Genomic DNA, 19,662 nt, shown 5'->3' on the forward strand with positions numbered 1-19,662 from the left:
ACCCTCTCCACCTCTACCCCTCTCTCCTCCTTTAAGATGCTCCTTAAAATCTATCTCTTTGACCAACCTTTTGGTCATCTGCTAAATTCTCCTTATGAGGCTCGGTGTCAATTTTTTTGTCATAACGCTCCTGTGAAGCGCCTTGGGATGTTTTACTACATTAAAGGTGCTATATAAATACAAATTGTTTACACCAGATACTTAAAATGCTGGCTACCTTTTTGCGATTATATTGTTTTTCCATTGAGCCATTAACAGACGATGACCACAAATTAGATATTCCCCTGTAGTATTATGTCATTGTGTTTCATTTTAATTAAAGACATGAGCATTGATGAATAACCTGTTGGTATCAGAATGTCATATCTTAAAACCATAAGTACATTTGTCATATTTGCCTCTCATTACTGTCATTTTAGATTTCCCTGTGGTAATATATTTAAAACTTCTTGGGCCGTTGGAAATATCTCTGCTTGCAAGCCTTGATCACGTACTCCATGAATTGGTGTTGAAATAGCTAGGGATGAAGCCCGAATGTGACCTAGGAGTCTCGGTAACAATAAGTGGGCAACATGTCCAACCAAAGTAGAGCAGCAATCAGCAAAGCCAATATCGCGTTAAACTGCATAGCTGAGCAGTCGAATACAAGCCCGAGGAAGTCCTGGTCAGACTGTACTGTGGTCTGGCCAGACCACACCTTGAGTACTGCATCCAGTCCTGATCGTCGAGTCACACGGGAGACACTCCAGCACTGGGAACGGTGCAGAGCGGAGTCACGTGAGAAAGATCTGATTTACGAGAAAAGACTAGAGACTTTTCAGCTCGGAAAGGAAACATCGGAGAGGTGATCTTATAAGAGGCACATGAGTTAAATGGGATGAAAATCATAGTTAACTAGTCCAGTTAAATAGTGAGAGTAAGGCAAGGGGACATAGATTCAAATTAAAGGTGGAAGGAGGACTGATATCTGAGAAATATTTCTTCACACTGAGTACTGTACAAATTGCAGTCATCAGAGTATTGGACTCCGACAGAGATGGAGGCAAAAACCCTCAAACCTTTTAAGAAACAATTGGATGCTGCATTAGGGAGACTTTAGGATTCTTCTGGGTGTATGAAGTAGTGTGGGCAGAATAACCTTCATCTCTAGCTATTGTGCGATCATTAATATGGTATTTTTAAATATTCAGTGCTTTGTTCCATGAGCCATAGATAGCTGCATGGGTGCCTGTCCACTTCGAAGAGGAAAGGACTTGTGGTTTATACTCTGCTTGTTAAATCCTTTTAATTTTCAGATTTATCTGTACTTTGAAGCAGCTGAAATTCAACAATACTAAGGAAAAAAACAAACACAACATTTTGATTATAAAGTGTCTAACTGGAAGGGGATATGTACCATGGTGTCTGCTTTTGGTCCCTATCCAATATAAACATCTCTTTCCGCCACCCCCACCACCACCACCCCCACCACCCCCCCCCCCGCCATCCCTTTCTGGGAAGTATACGAGTGTCGACAATAGGTGCGGATAGGATCAGACTTTGCATGTGATGCCGCTGCAGTTGAATACACACAGTCCAGGCTCACTAATGAAGATTGCCCACTTGTATCGTCGGGCTACCTGCACCCTTACCAGCATGAGTTGGGACCTTTGGGTTAGAGAGGAGAGAGAAATGGACGAATCAGGGCTGGATTGCCATCATTGCTTTTAGCTGGAAGTTCTGGTTACAGCTGGTGCCTCCCACCGCGAGCTCATTTCTCTTTGGCCTAGAGCAAAAGCAGTTTCCCGTTGACATCACAGGCACAGTATCGGTAGTAATGAGAGACACCTTTGAATCTCTTTACCTGTCCTATCAGTTCAAGGTCGGTGAGGTTGCAGGCAAGTGAAATAAAGGGGCAGAAATAATTCTAACCTTTTTTATTTAAAAGTTGCCTTCCCAGAAGCAACAAAGCATTTAGCGGTGTAAGTGGAATAGTTTTAACAGGTCGGAAATAAGCTAAAAGATGTGTGGTGACCGGAACACTTGGGAGACCTGCTTTTCCCCACACCCCTGCCGTTTGTGCATCTCCCCTTCTGAAGCAATTTTCAAACAGCTACCTAAAATCCTCGGGAGGGAAATATTAGTTTAAAGGGACAGGAAATCATAAACGAGTGGTGTGGGTTGAGTGGTATAAATGCTGATGGTAATCGTGTGGATAACTTGGAATAAAAAGGAAAAGCTTTATCTAGGAGGCAGCAATTTGTGTATTTTTTCAGGTTGAGATAGACACTTCCTTCTGTCAATTCTTAAGGTTTTGTTCTTTCGAACTATTGTTCGGACTAATTTTTGAGGACAGTACCAGCTTTCAGTGGGGTGGCGGGGGGGGTGGTGCCTTCACCTTTATCCCCTCCTCCCGCCCCCCCCCCCCCCCCCTCGAGCCATGAAACCAAAGACCTCTCCTCCCACCCCTACCAGGACAAAATAGGCCTTTTCACTTCTGTCACCCTCTCTATAAGTGATTCTTTCTTTTGCTTCTAGGTCCTCTCTCGCTTATCAAACAATTGCTTTAAAATGGCGACACACATTGAGTTCTCTGGTGAATGCATGTTTGTTATTTTGTTGCCAACAAATCATTTAAATTTTTTGCTTTGCAAGTGAAAATAATAGAGCATTAAAAAACAAATCTAATTTTATTTCAGATACAAACACTTGCTGCGAGATTTAATTGAGAACACCAGTCCCAACAGTCCTGAATTTCAGCAGCTCACAAGTAAGCTTGACTTTTCCTTCCTTTGTATATTAAAATGTTAATCAAACTATATTTTCCAGTACAAGAGGATATGCATAACATTATTGAATGACTGTTACAGAATGGAGCCATAAATATCGCCCACATAAATCAGTGGGTTTCTACGTAATATTTTTTGAATTAAGTGATGACCCAACACAGAGAGGGAGTGCATCTTGGGGGAAAGCACGGTCCACACCTATGATTTCCCAACTTGCGCTCTCCTGGGAGCGCCACTCCCCGCCAGGAATGCTGGAACGCAGAATCATTCCTTCAATCTCTGGACAAGCAGAGAGAAAGCTCGGCGGTAACGTTTTACCGTTGGCATAGGGATGGTGATCAAGCCCATGCTCAGTTAATACAACTCTTACAAAGGTCAAGCAAATGCCGCCTGTATTTTCTGTCTTAAAACAAATTTATTGTTTTTAAAATGCCTACGCTGCTTTTTCCAGATGCAGTAAAAGCAGTTTCCGAAGTTTCGCAGCACATTCAAGACCAGGCTCGGCGGCATGAAAATTATCTGCAGATGCTAAGAGTGCAGAAACTGTTGAAAGGACATCGGAGCAAGGTGTTGGCTCCAGGTTAGTTCCTGTGATCAGCAATTCCTTTTGTATTGTTCTTGGGAAATGATCTTGAATGTGTTGCCGAAATGCAGAAGGTGGTGATCCGAAGTTACTCGAATGATTACAGCAACATTAACGACGTGGCCGAATACAAAACGGTCACGGGTTTCAAAGAATTAGTTTAACTAATTTTGTCGTCTTGCTGTGAATACTGAAGGCTTTGGGCCTAGATTATCGAAGGCACAGTGTTGGCCTCCTCTTTCCCCCCCCGCCCCCCCCACACTTTCTCCTTTTGTTTATCTCCTGAGAGATGCCCACATGTGTAAATGCACAAAGAACCTAGTCATGAAAGCTGAAGTCTGTCAACCTCCCCGAGGACCAATTAATGGCGCTCCAAATATTGTGGGCAGACAGATAAAAAGGCTAGAGAGAGAGTGAGAGAGAGATGAATACCCGACATGTATAAGGCAGTTTTTTTTTTAGATGTTGGTAGGCATTTCTTAAGTATTCTTGTCCAACTTCTCTGGGATTTTTCAATTTCAATCTTCTCATTTGGTTTAATATTAAGAGACGACTAGTTCTTTTGTTTTAGACAGAAGCTATCTGTCCTTTTTTTCCCCCACCCCTCTAAATATGCATCATTTTAGGCAAAGGCGAGTATTTTATATGTGAAAGCAATACAATATGTTTTTTTATTTTTACGGGTCTTACCTTTTGTACACGATATTACTGCTGAGAAGTTCGAAGACTTTGTAGTGCAACCTTTTGCTCCGTCCTTGCTCCCTGCAAACCCACAGCCCTTTGAACAGCTGCTGAGTTTCACTTTGAACCCACAAGTTGAAAGTGTTTGACATAGAAAGGGTAGCATGAAAGTCTTGCTCTTTGAACCTTCTCTTTTCAAAGTCCTGCTTAAAGTACCAGGGAAGACAATAACGGACAGGTTCACAACTCACTGAGTGTGGAATAAATCTGTGCTAATGAGCATCTGTGTTTCCATCGCATCCAGAGCCTAAATTAGTTTGCTTTAACAATTTTTTCAAGGGCATTTTGACTAAAACCTTGCAGAGGTAAATGTTCATTTCTTTGTTAAGTGGCAATTATTAAAAACCATTGTTGGGTTCAGAAATATTCATAATTTTCTGCATAACTTTGTGTTTTGGTTTTAATTGCATTTTGTTGATTCAAAAATAGGTATTTGTGGAAAGTTAGCAGATTTTCCTTTAAGCGTTTGCACCTTAGTCTCTCGTTTTAGTTTGGCTTTAAATATTTACAAACTATTTTAATTCCATTCTTCAGAACTCACAATCCACTTTTTGTCTTTAAGTTTTACAAAATGGCCATGGGAATGTTGAACGTTGCCTTAAAGAGAAAGCAATTTTTGGTGCAACTTGTAGTCTGCCTTTATTTTCACCAAGGTTAAGTTTACTCTTCAGCTTCTACCTATGCCTGAGCACAAATCTTATAGTCCACGTCAACAGGATTTTTTGGGGCCGAAATTGTTCCTTTTTTTAAGGCCTGGCGGTAAGGCCTTCCCGACCGGGGGCAGGTGGATGGTGCAACCCATCCGGAATTGTCCCCATGCCTGGCGCTCAAACTCATTGTTATCCACACGCCAACCCCTTACCGACCATCGGCAGCCCCTTCCCCACCATGTGGGGGAAATTGCCCCGCAGGAAAGCAGCCACCGCTGGTCTGTGCCCCCGACAGCTTCACGCGGCAGGAAGCTGCCTGTGGCTGGGCGGCAGGTCCAAGGAAGCCTTGCTGGGCCACGCAGCGTCCCTCCCCATTAAATGAAGGAGTGACGTTGCTATGCGTCAGCGCGACGTTGCGTTGCGCTGACCTACTCGGCGCGGTGCTAAATGACACCACCCGCCTTCCGCCCCACTCCCAACTCTCTGCCGCACCCAACACTGCCCCTTTCATTTTTGAACACAAAAGGGCCGAAGTTCCCTCCAGAGGGCAATTTCGGTCCCTTAATGTCTGTTCTGCTTAGCTGATGCCAGTCGTGGATATTCGCAGCGAACATCACTGGGGGGTACAAGTGCTTGAACAGAACGGCAGTCGCACAATGTTGTCCTTGGGCTACACAGTAACCGATCACTAACCATTCTCGGGCTAATTCTACCCTGTGATGCTCCCAACAGGGAGTTGCACCTCACGAAAGCCACAGATCGGAGAATGGTACTACAGTGTTGTAGCCGTATCCTTGATTCAGACTCCCTTTAAGTGCGGGTTCCCTTCTGGGAGCACAGGATTATCCTTTGTATTGATCTGTAAGAGTTGTTAATCAAACACTTAACATTGTTGGCAGACTTAGCTCGGCTGATAGTATTCTCGACTATGTGAGAAGATTATACTTTCAAGTCCCACTCTAGAGACTTGAACACATAATCTAGGCGGACACTCCAATGCAGTGCTGAGGGAACACTGCACCATCGGAGGTGTCGTCTTTCAGATGAGATGCTAAACCGAAGCCTCGGGTGGATGTAAAAGATCCCATGGCACTATTTTGAAGAAGAGCAGGGGAGAGTATATCACGTGTCCTCAACAATATCTGTCCCTCAGCCCACATTGCTAAAACAGATTATCTGGTCATTATCACATTGCTGTTTGTGGGACCTTGCTCTGTGCAGTTTGGCTGCTGTATTTCCTAGGTTACAATAGTGACTACACTTTTTAAAAAGTACTTCTTTGGCTGTAAAGCGCTTTGGGATGTCCTGAGACTGTGAAAGGTGCTATAGAAATGCAAGTCTTTATTGGTTATGGGAGGAGAGGGTTCAACACACCATGAAGATCTTTTGGCACATTTACAGAATCGATAATGTACTATTACTTTTTTGTCCAAATGTCTCATCAAAATACGTATTTTTGCTGTTTCACAGAAATCTCCTGGACTTATAATGGTTAACAATAGTTAAAAGTAAGGTAAAGTAAACTGCTGAGATCAACTATGTCGATTGAAGAGAATTTTCCTTTTGATTTTCATCTTTGGATTTTTTTTCGGCGATAGATCTGCCAGTTATAGACCTCCTGTACTCTCCAGTGAAGCTACAGAGAGAAAGCTCAAACTCCTTTATACTTTCCATACTTATTACAAAGTTTGTTTTCAACAACTTTCCTTCTCTCTGTTACCACAGGAAGGAAATATATTCGCGAGGGCTGGCTGACCACTGTGCCAACTAAGGGCGAGGAATTGAAACACACGATGTTCTTCCTGTTTTCGGATATTCTCCTGGTGGCCAAACCGTGCCATCCACTCCATCCCGTGCATTCCGACAAGTTTGCCTGGCAGAGGGCCTACCCTTTGATCGAGGGCACTGTCGAGAAAGTCTTCGGACACACCAAGAGTCAGGGAGGGCTTATTAGTGTAAGTCTTCATTTTAAAACGCGTACTTAACGTTTACTCTCACACCAGTCGTCAATAAGATTGTTTTGCCTTCATAGATTTCTAGCTTGGGGGTTTTGATCGACTGCCTACGTGTTTGACTTGAGAACTTGTTGACTTAGTTCAAAGCTGTAAACACTTGTTCCCACATAGCTGTCACCTTTTGCATAAGCTGAATACATTGTGTCTGTTTTGTTGACTTTGCAAGCCATTTTATATACATTTTCTCTGACTTTCTCACCAGCCATTTTACAGAAATCTTAGCGATGATTACAATTACCATTCAAAAAATGGCACTTAAGCAAAGTAATATGATATTTTAAACAATACTTGGGTTTTCGTTCCATTGCAAGATGAGTGTCAAATGCTACAACATAACGTTCAATAAAATCTGGGTATTAATCAGCTGGAATAATTCTGCACGTATATATCAACAACTTTTATTTATATAGCGCCTTTAACATAGTAAAATGTCCCAAGGTGCTTCACAGGCGTGTTATAAGACAAAACAGATAAACTTGACACCGAGCCATCGAAGAAGAAATTACGGCAGGTGACCAAAAGCTTGGATAAAGAGGTAGATTTTAAGGAGCGTCTTAAAGGAGGAAAGAGAGGTAGAAAGGCGGAGAGGTTTAGGGAGGGAGTTCCAGAGCTTAGGGCCCAGGCAGCTGAAGGCATGGCCACCAATGTTTGAGCGATTATAATCAGGAATGCTCAAGAGGGCAGAATTAGAGGAGCGCAGACATCTCGGGGGGTGGGGGGGGGGGGGCGTTGTTGTATATATCAAAGGCAATTTCATTTTCAGCCTTTTCATTCATAAAGTAGTTACCCGATAGTACCTATTACAATTACTATCAGAAGTATAGAAAGCGTTGAGTTACAAAGAGAATGGGTAATTTTATTGACTTAAAAATGTATATGTTTTGGGGAAGAAAGAAAGTATAGCATTTCAGTTTTTCACCTACAGGGACTCTTAAACGTTTTGAGCTAGTTATGTGTTCAAGTCTGTCTCTGCCAATTCTGTCAACCACTTTATTCAAGTAGTTGGCTTTCTCTAATAACTCTGTTGGCATTTCATCATCCTATTATCCTGTGAAGCAAAATTCATATAGGTTAATAGTGCAATAATATCAATGTTCATTTTTTTCTCTCTCTCTCTCACGAAGGCAGATTATCAATCTGGATGCTACCTGTAAGCATTTGAAAATTGCAGCCAGCCCTGTGAGCCACGCGCATCCTTAGCTTGAAGAATTAAAGAGAAATTAAATTTGACAGTGCTAAATTCCGAGGCACAATCTGCGCTCCAATTTATATGCAAAATGAAATGCTTCATGAAAATATCTTCCACTTTCACACGCAGATTTGAAAGAGAATTCAGTAGACTCTGCAATCCTTAATGTGCTGGCGCTTTCATATTATATGGCAGGGACTGCGGGCTGCTTTTGATGTATAAATAATCACCCTGAATTATGCCCAGTACAAATGCTGGTGCACTGCTGTTCCTGTGTTACAACGTAATTTCTGCCCCAGAGAGTCAAATTTCCTTGACAAATTCTTAATTACTGTGTTTCCACAGACGCTGGATCTATTTGTGCATAAATCTTAAGTATTCCCAGAAGGCAGGGAACTAATATTATCAACAGTTTCACTTGGCCTGTTCAGTGAACTTCATAATTAGATAATACATTTGATGACAGCACATTTGAAATCTTTATTCGTTTTGACTTGTGCGTTGCGAATGTATTTTACAGCATGTTAATATATATTTTTTTGCCGAACCTCCTTGTGATCATTCAAATATGATTTCTGGTGGCTCTCTTAATGAACGTGGTCAAGAAATCCGCGCATTTGTTAGTCGAGAAGTAAATGTTCCTTTAGTGTTGGCTCACTTCTATCTCCCTCCTCAAAATGCCTATATATTTTTATAACCAAGAAATGTTGGCTTTGGCCAGATCAGTGATTTTGTTTTTGGACGGGGCTAATCTTTGGTGCACGTTTAACATGTCAATGATGGTTATTGATGATAACGTGCTATTGCATTCTTAAATGGTTTGAATATTTCATGAAGGATCTGCAGGAAGAATAAATTGAAGGACTTGCGCGTTATTGACCGACATCATTTCAGTCGCGCTATGTGTAAAAGTTCAAAAAGCTGCTTTGAAACGGGCAGAAGTCCAAGAAGCAAAATCTAATCTGTCCCCCTTTTTAAAAAAAAAAAAAAAATCTGTTGTCTTTTAGTTAACCTTTTCCGAGGAGAAGCTCCTCGTGATGTCGAATGACCAGGAGGACATCAACGACTGGTACCGGTGCCTGTCTGCTGCCATCGGGTAGGTCTCTTTGCCAAACTGGCTGTCCTTGCTGTTCCCATTGACCTTGTGCAGAACTGCCGACAAAAGGTCGGAATGGATTCATTGATCAGCCAGACCGTGCGTATGACAGTCTTTCCCTTAATTGAATCCCTAAAGGGGCCAGACGTGGGTTATTATTACAGAAGTCAGCCGATAGCGCTCATTAAAAGCTCCACAGACTGTGTGGTTTACTAATTAGTTTATTATACAGACACCTTGACGATGGGGATAAGTTGTCATTTTGCCCTTTATCGCACAAGGGATGCTGTTAAAAGTTTAATCAGCTAGCACTGACCAGCTCGGTGGTAGGCGCGCACTGGCCATTACTGAGGTCACCCCTGCTGGATCTGTACCGGCAGGGTCACAGTGAGAACCCCAGGCGCAATGTGTTTCAGGCCGCAGCTCTGCATAACCCTTCCACCTGAAGGAGGCCTGCTATAAAATGTACACCGCGGGGCGTCGAGCACAGAGTGGCTGCGAGAGTGAGCGTATCTTGTTAAAAGTTTCCCTTTACTTGCCTTGTTAAAGATGATATTGTCAAAGCATCGGTTAGCCACCGTTCCCAAGACCTTGAAAGTTTCGCTTAAAAACCCAGAGCAGTTTGAAGTTCATTATTTCTTTTATTGTAACATTGCCTTGCTCCATGGTAGAAATGTGTTTACCCTCTGGAGTGCCACATCAGTTCCTCGGTTAGTTCAGCAATGTGCAATTTGCTAAATTTATGCACAGTATTAAATTGTTTCATTTGCGATCAATATCATTAGTGTCCTGAACAGCTTCTTGCTACAGATTATTTCATTCAAATTATTGCTCCATACACAAGCCAAGTAACGTGTCGCCTTTAATTGGACCAACATGAAAGGGACCACAGTATACTTTGTCAACTTTACCTCCTCCCACCACGTGAAAGATCACAATAATTTAAAGGAGAGATCATTTTGGGCTCCCTTTGCCTTTAAGGCTCTCCCAAGTAGAGGCCATTGGGTAAGTTCACCTATAGAGGCTGGAGCGCTAATTTTCTAATCCGTGCTCCCCTTCAGTGTGACGCTTGCTCGGGAGTGTGGGACTGCTGGCTTTATTCGTGGGTCACCTCCCCATATCCCGCGTGTGGCCAAATTCAGTTATTTTTCAAACATCGCCAGCTTTTGGCTAATGAGGTTAAAATATTTTGTTTCCCAAGTTAATGAACTTGTAATGGTCGTTCAAGGTTTTCTGCTGGGCCTCCCAGTGATTCGCCAGTGTTACCACAGCATTTGATTCATTAGAATACTGGTCATTCCATTTGCCGAGTAATGTTTGCTGATTTTTGCCATTTGTAACTACATTATCAAGTGTTTGCCTTAATCATTATTTATTAATTGTAGAATACAAGCTATGTGTCAACTGGGCTCACTACGTCCTACTCCCCTCTGGTCACTATGTGAATCATAGAAGTTTACATCTTGGAAGGAGGCCATTTCGGCCCATCGTGTCCGCGCCGGCCGACAGAGGCTATCCAACCTAATCCCACTTTCCAGCTCTAGGTCCATAACCCTGCAAGTTACAACCTCCAAGTGCATATCCAAGTACTTTTTAAATGTGGTGAGGGTTTCTGCCTCTACCAACCTTTCAGGCAGTGAGTTCCAGACCCCCACAACCCTCTGCGTGAAGAAATTTCCCCTCAAATCCCCTTTAAACCTTCTACCAATTACTTTAAATTTATGCCCCCTGGTTGTTGATCCCTCTGCTAAGGGAAATAGGCCCTTTCTATTCACTATATCTAGGCAGCTCATAATTTTATACCCCTCAGTCTCCTCTGTTCCCAGGAAAACAAACCTAGCCTATCCAATCTGTCCTCATAGCTAAGATTCTCCACTCCGAACAACGTCCTTGTAAATCTCCTCTGTACCCTCTCCAGTGCAATCACGTCCTTCCTGTAATGCGGTGAACAGAACTGCATGCAGTACTACAGCTGTGGCCTAACCAGTGTTTTATACAGTTCTAACATAACCCACCTGCACTTATATTCTATGCCTCGGCTAATAAAAGCAAGCATTCTGTATGCCTTCTTAACCACCTTATCTACCTGGCCTGCTACCTTCAGGGATCAGTGGACATGCACACCCAGGTCCTTTTGTTCCTCTACACTTCTCAGAGTCCTACCATTTAATGTGTATTCCCTTGCCTTGTTAGCCCTCTCCAAATGCATTACCTCACACTTCTCTGGATTAAATTCCATTTGCCATTGTTCTGCCCACCTGACCAGTTGATTGATATCTTCCTGCAATCCACAGCTTTCTTCTTCAATATTCACCACACAGCCTATTTTTGTATCATCTGCAAACTTCTTAATCATACCCCCTATATTCAAGTCTAGATCATTGATGTATACCACAAAAAGCAAGGGACCTAGTACTGAGCCCTGCGGAACCCCACTGGAAACATCCTTCCAGTCACAGAAACACCCATCAACCATTACCCTTTGCTTCCTGCCTCTGAGCCAATTTTGGATCCAACTTGCCACTTTGCCCTAGATCCCATGGGCTTTTACTTTCGGGACCAGTCTGCCACGTGGGACCTTATCAAAAGCTTTGCTAAAGTCTCCATATACACTACATCGTACGCACTGCCCTCATTGACCTTCCTGGTTACCTCCTCGAAAAATTCAATGAAGTTAGTCAGACACGACCTTAACAAATCCATACTGACTGTCCCTGATTAATCCGTGCCTTTCTAAATGTAGATTTATCCTGTCCTTCAGGATTTTTTCCAATAATTTTCACTTGGGCTGACTGGTCTTTAATTACTCGGTCTATCCCTTTCTCCCTTCTTAAACAAAGGTACTTGGCTCTGTTGGTAATACTCCTCTCTGGTCACTGTGTGTCAGCTTGGCTCAGTTGATGATACTCCCCTCTGGGGGCCCAAATTTCCCCAAGAATTGCCCCGTTTTTTTTTTGGAGTAAGTAGCTTTTTTTGGAGTAACTTAAAAATTGCAAATTTCCCCATTTAATTTGCTCCAATGTAAGTCAGTTAGTTAGGTTTTTTTCTAGTTTAGTTCTCTCCAAAAGGGGGCATGACAAGCCACTTACACCTCTTCTGGCCATAGAAGCAAATTTGGCTAGCTGAAAGTTACTCCAAACTAACTTAGTCCAGTGTATGTGACCACTTTTGTCGGCACAGAAAAACCTTACCTATATTTAAGAAATCAGCGCAGGTAGCCAGAGAATAGGGCAGAGGAGGGGAGGGGAGGGGAGGTGAGTTAGAGGATTCCAAAGCTCTAAAGATCTACACAACATCACATCTTCAGCACAACAGCTGTACAACATCATCACAAATAAATGAAAGATAAATCAGCTACTGAAAATAGAGCAGTCCTACCTTGCTGACTACAGAACGCATCGGCTAGCTTTCCTGCCAGGACTGGGGCGGCAGGCACGCGTGACTGTAGGGGTGAGGGATTTTAATTTTTTTACAGTTGACCCTAAATATTGTGTGGTCCTAATGGAAGATGATTCAGTTTTGATGCAAAATATCTTTTATTGTAAATTTTATAGGGCACTTCAATGATACCAACAACAGCCACAACAGGAAAGAAAGTCTGCACCCATCCCTCACCCACATCTCTGGAAAAGCGCACTTCCTTATAGGGTCGGTGATGATGGTGGTGGGGGTGGCGGGGGGGGCAGCAGTTGGGGGCCCAGCTTGGGTCTGACCAGTGGTTGATGTGTTGAGTGAAATGGAAGTGGCATTTGAGTCTCTGGCCTTTGTGCCCTTATTGCAGAAGCCAGCTCCCTCATGGCATCTGCCATCGTCTGCACACCCTCCGAAATGCCCACTCTGACTTCCCGTCTTAGTGCAGAGATTTCACCCGATAGTGTTGTGACCTCATCATGCACCCCACTGACAGCTGCAATGAGTGATCTTGTGAGGGCATTGGTCTCCTCACCCAATGAAACAACCTGATTAACTTCCTCTCAGGAGTGACTGGTCATATCGCGGTCAGCGTTCTCCTGAGCACACATTTCCATGGACCCCTCCTCTCCCCCCCCACCCACCCACCTTGGTCTGGAGCGCATACATCTGGATCCTCAGGATCTTGAGGAGTGTCATCTTCTTCTGCAACAGACAACACAACAGTCAAATGGTTAGCAGCACAGGAGGGGGCAGGATGGGTGACATGGGTAGTCTCACGTGTAGCAGGCCAGTCAGCAGGTTGATTTGAAGGGCGGCTATGCATTTTAATGACTCCCCCTCACCCTCGTGTGTGGGTTCAGCTTGTGCAGAGCTGATTCTTTTTCTGCCGGTGCAAGGCAGCAACCCTCTGTTCCAGGGGTGACCGTTGGTGCAGTTTGGCGGCCCTCCTCCTGTTCTAGTTCTCTCCCTCTTGTTGTGAGCCAATTTCTTCTGCAAAGATGAAAATATTAATTGTCAGACATGGTGCGCTTCTGATGGGTGGAACACATACAGGTGCTCACATTTTCCACTACAATTCAATTTAAAGATGAAGATATTATTTACACTCACTACTTGATCAACATTCTGCCATTTCTTCTTGCACTGGCTTCCGATCTTGCGGTGTTGAACCCAGCGGAGAATTTTTCTGCAACTAGGTTCCATCTTTTCCTCATTTCCTTGGGGAAGACCTTTGACGGACCACTCTTGCTGATATCCATCTCCAGCCATTTCTCCTCAATTACAGTCACTAATGTCTCCACTTTCTCATGGAGGAAATTCTTGGTTCGTCTTACACGCTCTTGTGCCATTCATCTATTGGACTCAAACGCAGGTAATGTTCAAAGATCACACTTACACCTCTCTTACACCTATCCAGCACTCCTTTCCACTCCCTCAGCTACACAAAAATCAATATTCAGACCTCATCTTTATATATGCTCCATAACCAATTATTCTGAGGACGCACTCCCTTTAATTGGCTGATTGCCAAGCTTCCTGTTACACTGCGCATGCGCGCAAACTGAACCCCCCCCCCCCCCCCCCCCATTGCTCACGCGCACACGCTCAAATGGTCATGCATGCCCCTGCCGGCACTACACAACACGCTGTACCCAAGCCCTGCCCCCCTGCTGGCTGCGCTGAGCAAACACGGCCGAAGCTCCGCCCCCCCAGGCTCTGATGCGCGAAGCCGATGGATCCGGATGACGAGGGAACGGCCAAATTCACAGTTAGATTTTTGGCACTTTTTTCCCCCCCAGGAAGTTGCGCACCACATCGCAATATGCCGCTCTAAGCGGCTGGGGAAATTTGGAGCCTGATCACTAGAATTTTGGTTTGCGATTCATACCAGGAGCTGATCTGGGCCAACACTCTGTTGCACTAGTAAGGGGGCATTGAACTGTCAGGGTGCTTTGTTTCACATAAGATGTTATGCCAGGGCCAAGCTGGTGAGTCAGGTTGGTGTTAAAGGTCCCATGACACTATTCGAAGACGAGTAAGAAGCTCTCCTGGTGTCCTGGCCTGTGTTTCTCCTTCATCCAACTCCACCAAAAAACGGTCAGCTGGATATCCATCTTGTTGCTGACTGTAGGTGGTTACTGGTGCAGAATGGCTGCCACATTTCCCTACATGCGTCATTCCATCCCAAAGGGAATTCATTGTATGGAGTGCTTATAGACTAGCCAAGTGGAAAAATCAGAGACTTGACCACATTTTCTGCTGGAAGTGATTTTACCGCTGCATTTACCATAAGACCACTTACGCTGGCAGCACTCAGAGTGGCTCTTCCACTATGAGGTGCATTGTAATCTGCTTTATTGTCTGAGAAGTTGGACATAACTCTTCATTCTCTACTGTAACAGTATCCACTTTGTGTACCGCTGTCAAGTTTTTGAATACTAGATGAGGAGGAAGGATATTATTGAAGTGAGGTCAAATATGACCAAGACGGTGGTCGTGGTAATTGAGGAAGGTGAATGATCTTCAGTTACTTGAATGCCAAGGCTCGTGTTGTACGCAAAGCAATGACCATTAGAGTTCCCCTCTGGAATAGGAGCTGCTACTTGGCTCCACTTTGGAGGAGCGATCAATTCTTCATTTGTTCTTTGCATTTTGAGGAATCATTCGGTGCATTTATCCATCAAAACAATTTTCATTTGGCACCAGGACCCAAACCCTTTATTGCATCCCATGATCACTTAGCTTCCTCCACTTGAACATACTTGCTCTATCCTTTCTTCTGCTTATGTGCAAGAAAAGTACAAGTTCTTAATCTTGGCCAAAGGTTGTCCTGTTAGTAGGGTCTCTCCATCAGAGACTGAAGCCAATGATCCAGTTTAATGATAACCGCATGGAACTTTCAGGTGGAAAACAAGTACCATTATTTTTGTGCCATATGAGGGATCCCATCAGAACACAGTACTGCTAATATTGAAGGCCGAAGCTGTGGACTTGATATTTTGAATGGGTCACTCTAGGCCAGGGATTTTGTTGTAATCAGTCCCACTGGACAGTCTAAGCAACAGGAGTAACTGCAATCCAGCACTCCCAGCAGGGAGCAGCACTCACAGGAAGCGCTTTACCAAGAATTGCAAATGCTGTGGTTACCCGGGGTATGCTCGCTCTGAACATCACTCCCCACTGAATCACAGAATCACCTGTAGTATCTTGACAAATGAGTGCAGTCAGGTTCCAAAAAAAAATGATACCAAAAACTGGAAAGATGAATATAGCTTAATTCTTAATTCATTCTCTGGATGTGGGTGTCACTGACAAGCCTGCCATTTATTGCCCATCCCTACTTACATTTGCACCTCTAAAAGAGGTGGCTGCAGAGATAATGGATGCATTGGTTGTGATCTTCCAAAATTCCTCAGATTCTAGAATGGTCCCAGCAGATTGGAAGGTAGCAAATGTAACCCTGCTATTCAAGAAAAGAGGGAGAGAGAAACCAGGAACTACAGACCAGTTAACCTGACATTAGTCCTTGGGGAAAATGCTGGAATTCATTATTAAGGAAGTGGTAACCGGGCACTTTGCTTAATCATATTATGATTTTCTAAGTCAACATGGTTTTATGAAAGGGAAATCATGTTTAACAAATTTATTCAAGTTTTTTGAGGATATATCTAGCAGGGTAGATAAAGGCGAAACAGTGGATATAGTATATTTGGATTTCCAAAGGCATTCGATAAGGCGCTATGTAAAAGGTTGCTGTGCAAGATAACGGATCATGGGGTTAGGAGTAATATATTAGAATGGGTAGAGGATTGATTTAATGGATAGAAAACAGAGTTGGGATAAAAGGACCATTTTCTGGTTGGCAGGCTGTCACGAGTGGAGAGCCGCAAGGATCAGTGCTGGGGCCTCAGCTATTCACAATCTATATTAATGACATGACTTGGATGAAGGGACCGAGAAAATGTATTCAAGTTGGCTGACAATACAAAGCGAGGTGGGAAAGTAAGTGAGAAGGACACAGAGCCGGCAAAGTAATATAGACAGGTTAAGTGAGTGAGCAATAAGGTGGCAGGTGGAGTATAATATGAGGCAATGTGAAGTTATTCACTTTGGTAGGAAGAATAGAAAAACAGAATATTTTTTAAATGGTGAGAAACTATTAAGGGCCCAAGTTTCCACAGGATAAAAAACGGGCACCCCTCCGAGCTGGGCGCCCGTTTTTCGCGCCTAAAACGGCGCCAGAAAAAAAACGCGCTATTCTCGAGTGCTTTGCAGCTCCTTGTCTGTTTGGCGCGGCGCCCAGGGGGGCGGAGCCTACACTCGCGCCGATTTTGTAAGTGGGAGGGGGCGGGTACGATTTAAATTAGTTTTTTTCCTGCCGGCAACGCTGCGCATGCGCGTTGGAGCATTCGCGCATGCTCAGTGTGAAAAAAACATTGGCACTCGGCCATTTTTGTAGTTCTTTGTAGCTGTTTAATTTTTGAACATTTTTTAATAAAACCACATTGCCATCAGCACATCAGCACTGAGGCTTCCCTTCTCACTGTCTCCCTCCCCTCCGCGGCAACAAGCCGCTGTCTCCTTCCCCTCCCTCCCCTCCACGGCAACAAGCCGCTGTCTCCTTCCCCTCCCTCCCCTGCGCGGCAACAAGCCGCTGTCTCCTTCCCCTCCCTCCCCTGCGCGGCAACAAGCTGCTGTCTCCTTCCCCTCCCTCCCCTGCGCGGCAACAAGCCGCTGTCTCCTTCCCCTCCCTCCCCTCCCTGCGCGGCAACAAGCTGCTGTCTCCTTCCCCTCCCCTCCCTGCGCGGCAACAAGCCGCTGTCTCCTTCCCCTCCCTCCCCTCCCTGCGCGGCAACAAGCTGCTGTCTCCTTCCCCTCCCTCCCCTGATCGGCAACAAACGCCGGTTTCCTTCGAACGATGGCTGAAGCACTTTCACACAGGTAGGAAGATGGTTTATTTAATCTTTTCTTTGCTTATAAATGTTTATTCAGGTTGGATTTATTTGTATAATATTTGTAAAAGTATAAATAAGGATTGATTGTAGAATTTAATGAGTTCCCTTCCCCCCCCCCACCTCATTCTGAACACCTAATTTGTAACCTGCGCCTGATTTTTTAATGTGTAGAACAGGTTTTTTCAGTTCTACAAAAATCTTCACTTGCTCCATTCTACTTTAGTTTGGAGTACGTTTTCACTGTGGAAACTTTCAAATCAGGCGTCAGTGGCCGGACACGCCCCCTTTTGAAGAAAAAATTCTGTTCTAAACTAGAACTGTTCTACCTGACTAGAACTGCAGAAAAAAAAATGTGGAGAATTGCGATTTCTAAGATAGTCCGTTCTCCACCAGTTGCTCCTAAAAAAATCAGGCGCAAATCATGTGGAAACTTGGGCCCTAAATGTTGGTGTTCAGAGAGATTTAGGTGTCCTTGTACAAGAAACACAGTTAGCATGCAGCTTACAGCAAGCAATTAGGAAGGCAAATGGCATGTTGGCCTTTATTGCAAGAGGGCTTGAGTACAAGATTAAGGAAATCCCATTACAGACCCAATCCACATCCGGACCGGGGTCAAACAGGGCTGCGTCATCGCCCCAACCCTCTTCTCAAGCTTCCTCGCCGCCATGCTCCACCTCACAGTCAACAAGCTCCCCGCTGGAGTGGAATTAAACTGCAGAACCAGTGGGAATCTGTTTAACCTACGCAACCTCCAGGCCAGGTCCAAGATCACCCCAACCTCTGTCATTGAGCTGCAGTACGCGGGCGATACCTGCGTCTGTGCACTTTCGGAGGCTGACTATATCCTGGAGTTCAATGTATTCACTGAGGCATATGAAAGCATGGACCTTACACTTAACATCCATAAGACAAAGGTCCTTCACCAACCTGTCACTGCTGCAGAGTACTGCCCTCCAATCATCAATCATCAAGATCCACAGTGCGGCCCTGGACAACGTGGACCATTTCCCATATCTCGGGAGCCTCTTATCAACAAAGGCAGACATTGATGCGGAGATTCAGCATCGCCTCCAGTGCACCAGCACAGCCTTCGGCCGCCTGCGGAAAAGAGTGTTTGAAGACCAGGCCCTCAAATCTACCACCAAACTCATGGTCTACAGGGCTGTAGTAATACCCGCCCTCCTGTATGGGTCTGAAGCATGGACGATGTATAGAAGGCACCTCAAGACGCTGGAGATATATCACCAAGGATGTCTCCGCAAGATCCTGCAAATCTCCTGGGAGGACAGGCGCACCAACATCAGTGTCCTCGACCAGGCTAACATCCCCAGTATTGAAGCACTGACCATACTCGATCAGTTTAGCTGGGCAGGCCACATAGTTCGCATGCCAGATACGAGACTCCCTAAGCAAATGCTTTATGCGGAGCTCCTTCATGGTAAACGAGCCAAAGGAGGACAGCGGAAACGTTATAAGAACACTCTCAAAGCCTCCCTGGTAAAGTGCGACATCACCACTGACACCTGGGAGACCCTGGCCGCAGACTGCCCGAGGTGGAGAAAATCCATCAGGGAGGGCGTTGAGCTTTTTGAGTCTCGACGCAAGGAGCATGAAGAGGCCAAGCGCAAGCAGCGGAAGGAGCATGTGGCAAACCAGCTCTACCGACCCCTTCCCCCGAAGAATGTCTGTCCCACCTGTAACCGGGTCTGTGGCTCCCGTATCGCACTGTTCAGCCATCAAAGAACTCACTTAGGGAGTGGAAGCAAATCCTCCTCGATTCCGAGGAACTGCCTATGATGAAGGAAGTCCTACAACTGTACAGGGCTTTGGTGAGACCACACCTGGAGTACTGTGCACAGTTTTGGTTTCCTTATCTCGGAAAGGACATGCTTGCCTTAGAGGCGGTACAACGAATGTTCACTCGATTGATCCCTGGGATAAGAGGGTTGTCCTATGAGGAGACATTGAGTAGTTTGGGCCTATACTCTTGAGTTTAGAAGAATGAGAGGTGATCTCATTGAAACTTAAATGATACTGAGGGAGATTGACAGTAGATGCTGAGAGGTTGTTTCCCCTGGCTGGAGAGTCTAGAACCAGGGGAGATCATCTCAGCCTAAGGGGTCAGCCATTTAAGATTAAGATGAGATGAAATTTCTTCACTGAGTTGTGAATCTTTGGAATTCTCTGCCCCAAATGGCTGTGGATGTTGTGTTGTTGAGTATATTCAAGGCTGAAATTGATAGACGTTTGG

The 19,662-nt window shown here is 44.6% G+C and overlaps 1 protein-coding gene across 2 annotated transcripts in view; it reads left to right on the forward strand.

Annotated features, from left to right (window-relative positions):
- arhgef39 (Rho guanine nucleotide exchange factor (GEF) 39) overlaps positions 1-19,662 on the forward strand; it is an 88,455-nt gene that overhangs the window by 61,121 nt on the left and 7,672 nt on the right. For both annotated transcript variants that reach the window (XM_070896677.1, XM_070896676.1), the window contains exons 7-10: positions 2,679-2,749; positions 3,220-3,348; positions 6,468-6,697; positions 8,954-9,042. In XM_070896677.1, coding sequence (XP_070752778.1) covers positions 2,679-2,749; positions 3,220-3,348; positions 6,468-6,697; positions 8,954-9,042 — 519 coding nt within the window. The remainder of the gene's footprint in view (positions 1-2,678; positions 2,750-3,219; positions 3,349-6,467; positions 6,698-8,953; positions 9,043-19,662) is intronic.

Source organism: Pristiophorus japonicus, chromosome 13 (assembly GCF_044704955.1).
Source record: "Pristiophorus japonicus isolate sPriJap1 chromosome 13, sPriJap1.hap1, whole genome shotgun sequence".
Taxonomy (NCBI): Eukaryota; Metazoa; Chordata; class Chondrichthyes; family Pristiophoridae; genus Pristiophorus; species Pristiophorus japonicus.